General features: G+C 37.6%; 1 protein-coding gene across 1 annotated transcript; it reads left to right on the top strand.

The window, feature by feature from the left end:
* Positions 1-349: 349 nt before the first annotated feature.
* On the top strand, positions 350-2,428 carry LOC118722113 (protein tyrosine phosphatase type IVA 1-like). The gene has a single exon (XM_036443507.2). The coding sequence runs from the start codon at positions 893-895 to the stop codon at positions 1,406-1,408; it is 516 nt and encodes a 171-aa protein (XP_036299400.1). The 5' UTR covers positions 350-892; the 3' UTR covers positions 1,409-2,428.
* The last annotated feature ends 1,738 nt before the right edge of the window (positions 2,429-4,166 follow it).

Below are 4,166 nucleotides of genomic sequence, written 5' to 3'. Positions count from 1 at the left end.
TTTAAAAAAATATATTTTATTGATTTTCTTACAGAGAGGAAGGGAGAGAGATAGAGAGCTAGAAACATGGATGAGAGAGAAACATTGACCAGCTGCCTCTTGCACACCCCCCACCGGGGATGTGCCCGCAACCAATGTACATGCCCTTGGCTGGAATCGAACCTGGGACCCTTCAGTCTGCAGACCGACGCTCTACCGCTGAGCCAAACCAGCTTTGGCCACGATTACCTTTTTAAAAGTCTTTCTAGGTGGCCTCGGCGCATGCATTGGCTGCGCGCTCTACAGGAGCGGTTCCCTGCATGGTAGCATGGTGCCCCCGCTGCTGTCCACACTGCCGCCGCCGTCCTGCCGCCCCCTGCCCTGCCACCGTCTCCACCACCGATGTCTGGGTCACCGCTGTCTCGGGACCGACTGTATGATTAGGCCACAATCTTCAATGAGTAAACATATTCCTCAGTTCTGTGGTGTTCTTGGTCACACATTTATGGAGTTGCTGAAGGGCAGTGGAGATTATTGCCAGGCACAGCACGACCTCTATGCAGAAAAGTGAACTGTAGAAATTCATTACTGCTCCACTAAGAAGCCCCCATATGAGTGGTTAACCTGGACACAGAAATGTTGAACTGAAAACTGCAGAGCATTTTACGAGTTCTGACCTGGATGGGGTAAACCTCAGTGCACTTCCTTTCTATTGCCTCAGTATTACTGGATTGAAGAGTTGCTGTCTCTTATTAGGAGGTTCATTTCATTTCCCATTACTCCCAACGTCACTCAAAGCACTGAGAATTTCAAGTGGAGTATATTGAAGTAGACTCAGTTTCTTTGCATCGTTTCTGTATTCGATTTTTAAATTCTTTCATAACCTTATTGAGTGTTTTTTAACTAAATTATCATGGCTCGAATGAACCGCCCAGCTCCTGTCGAAGTCACATACAAGAACATGAGATTTCTTATTACACACAATCTAACCAATGTGACCTTAAATAAATTCATAGAGGAACTTAAGAAGTATGGTGTTACCACAATAGTAAGAGTATGTGAAACAACTTATGACACTACTCTTGTGGAGAAAGAAGGCATCCAAGTTCTTGATTGGCCTTTCGATGATGGTCAATCGAACCAGATTGTTGATGATTGGTTAAATCTTGTAAAAATAAAGTTTTGTGAAGAACCTGGTTGTTGTATTGCTGTACATTGTGCAGCAGGCCTTGGAAGAGCTCCAGTGCTTGTTGCCCTAGCATTAATCAAAGGTGGAATGAAATATGAAGATGCAGTACAGTTGATAAGACAAAAGTGGCGTGGAGCTTTTAACAGCAAGCAGCTTCTATATCTGGAGAAGTATCGTCCTAAAATGCGGCTGCGCTTCAAAGAGTCAACTGGTCATAGAAACAACTGTTGCATTCAATAAAATGGGTGCCTGATGCCATTGCCTTGAAAGTGGAACTTGAGATAGGACCTAATTTGTCATATATATTAGCCAACACGTTGGCTTGGTGAACAAGTCTAATGAAGCTTCCAAAAGAGGGTTGAAAAGCAGTTTTATCTAGCCACAAGCTTGACAGAATTGCAACCTCTATGTTTAGGTTATGATCAACCTATTTTGACACTTGGCAAGATTCTTACTGTTCAGCATTTAAAATCTGCTTATCATTTGTACCAATTTACTTTTCCTGAAATCATGCAGTATTGAGTTATGTCTTTAAATCTATTCCCATGTCAGAATCTTAATGATATATAAAAGATTTAGAAAGATTAGGTACCAAAATACCCAGCACAATACTTGTATATTTTAGTTTCATACGGAACTAAAATCCCAGGAACTATGAACACTCTGGACCTTATGTGGTTTATCCCTTCAGTAATTTCAAACATAGAAAGTAGGGCCTATATGTGATTGTTTACCTGCTCACTTTATGTTTACATCTCCCACATTCATACAAGTATACATCAGGTTTGCTCAACTTTTTGATTTTTATACAAAGTCTTGGTTATTATTTAATGTCTTTCTATAAGTCTCATTTTGTGCTGTTATGGAAAGCCTCCATTTTGAAAATCTACATTATATAGAAGCATGTGTCTTTAATGTCTCCAGACAGAAAGCCTTACAGTTAATTTTAATGTTTGCACTTAACGTGCAACTTATAGGGAGGGCCTGAGGAAAGAATGAGAGGGAGCTATTAAGTATTTTTAGTAAGATGTTGCCTTTGTCTTGTGTGAAACATGTAGAATATGCTCTTTGGTAAATATTTTTTTAAAGGTAGACATGCTTTGTTGTAGCTGAAGCGATTCTTAATCATAAAAAAAGTGGGTTTCTGCTAATGAATTGAGCAGACATCTAATATTTTATATGCCTTTTGAGCTGTGTAACTTAATATTTGGATACTTGATAATTTGTTTTATTATGTAATTGATAAAATGGTGATGTGTATGATGTTAGTTCAACCATATATTTATACTGTTTGGGAATGTGTGGTTATAGTTCTGTGGGAGAAATAATTTGTCAGTGTTCACCAGCTTGTAAAAATTTAGTGTGAGAGCTTAAATATCTAAATAAATGAAATGCATTTATCATAAAAAAAAAAGTTTTTCTAGGTGAGTTAGTAAAGTTGGTCTCAAAGTGTACTTGTCTGAGCCTTTGCAGGGGTAGAGGTGAGGGTATCCTTTGGAGGGAGGTAACTAAAGATGGAAAAGGGCAACATTGATTTGTACCTGTTTTCCATACTGGCATTCCATGGTAGATTTCAGTTAAATTTCCTGTGTTAAAAATCATTTGAAGATCACTGACTTTGTGTCTTCATCTTTATTAAGCTGTAAGTAATGCTTTTCTGTCTTTCTTTTTGTCAACTGTTAGTTTTGTGTGTCAGCTTTTTATAGCTTTCTTTCTTTCTTTCTTTCTTTCTTTCTTTCTTTCTTTCTTTCTTTCTTTCTTTCTTTCTTTCTTTCTTTCTTTCTTTGTTGTGGTTTAAGAATTTCAATAACCAAGATAGTTAAAGCATGTAAAGTAAGAATCAGTGCTCTCTGATTAAAGTTCAACAAATTGAGTGCCTGAGTTTTGGGACAACTATTTCAGTTGCTCTGAGTCACTGATTTTTGACTATATTTTGGATTTAGGAGCTGCCATGTGGGGTGTTATTACTATTGAGGGATTTTTGGAAATGGGGTATCTGTGTATTTGAAAGATAAGTAGCAAAATCTCTTCCTTGTCAGCAATTAAATATTTAACATACTGCAATATAGGTTATAGTAACCATATTTTCCAGATTTTTTGTGGAAAAGTGATTTTGAAATGAAAATTAAAGATTCATTAGACAGTTAATTTTTGTTTAAATGAGAAACAGTGTAAATTGTGTGAAGTTCATATATATTTATTATATATAGAAATGATTCTACTCAAATCCAATCCTTCATCCTCACATCCAGGCATATATTTAAGATGAGATTTTAAAATGTGGTATTGATTGCCTCATAAGTTTCTTCTTATCTTCAGGCTATAAAAATATATATTGTGCATCCCAATTTAGTCAGCTATGCTCTATAATAAAAAAATAAATTACTTAATTCCTTCAAAGTTGGACTTAAATGTAATCCACACATATATTTTAAAATATATATATTGATTTCAGAGAGGAAGGGAGAGGAAGACAGAGATAAAGAAACATCAATGATCAGAAAAAATCATCGATTGTTTGCTCCTGCACACTCCCTGCTGGGGATCGAGCCCACAACCTGGGCATGTGCCCTTGACTGGAATCAAACCTGGGACCCTTCAGTCTGCAGGAGGATGATCTACCCACTGAACCTAACCAGCTAGGGCTACACACATAGATTTTAAAAAAAGTATATTTCATAGAATTATGCATGCTGTGCTATAAAGACTTGTTTGGGGGGAGCTGTCTGTCAATAGATGTTTAAAAGCAAAGTGGCATTTGAGTCTCTGGTTTTCTGTTGTATAACATAGCTACAGGTATTTTTGGCATTTACAACCTTCCATTAATTAAGAGAAAGCATGTTTTAATATGTGTATCAAGAAAATTATAGAGATACTAGTGGCCCTGTGCACAAATTTCATGCACAGAGGGGGAGAGGTTCCCCTCAGTCCAGCCTGCACCCTCTCCAATTGGACATCTCTCTTGCAATCTGGGACCGCTGGCTCCTAACCACTTACC

This window comes from Pipistrellus kuhlii, unplaced genomic scaffold (genome assembly GCF_014108245.1).
Source record: "Pipistrellus kuhlii isolate mPipKuh1 unplaced genomic scaffold, mPipKuh1.p scaffold_m20_p_19, whole genome shotgun sequence".
Classification (NCBI taxonomy): Eukaryota; Metazoa; Chordata; class Mammalia; order Chiroptera; family Vespertilionidae; genus Pipistrellus; species Pipistrellus kuhlii.
The sequence above is the reverse complement of the archived record's forward strand: the minus strand, read 5'-3'. Positions and strand labels throughout refer to the sequence as shown.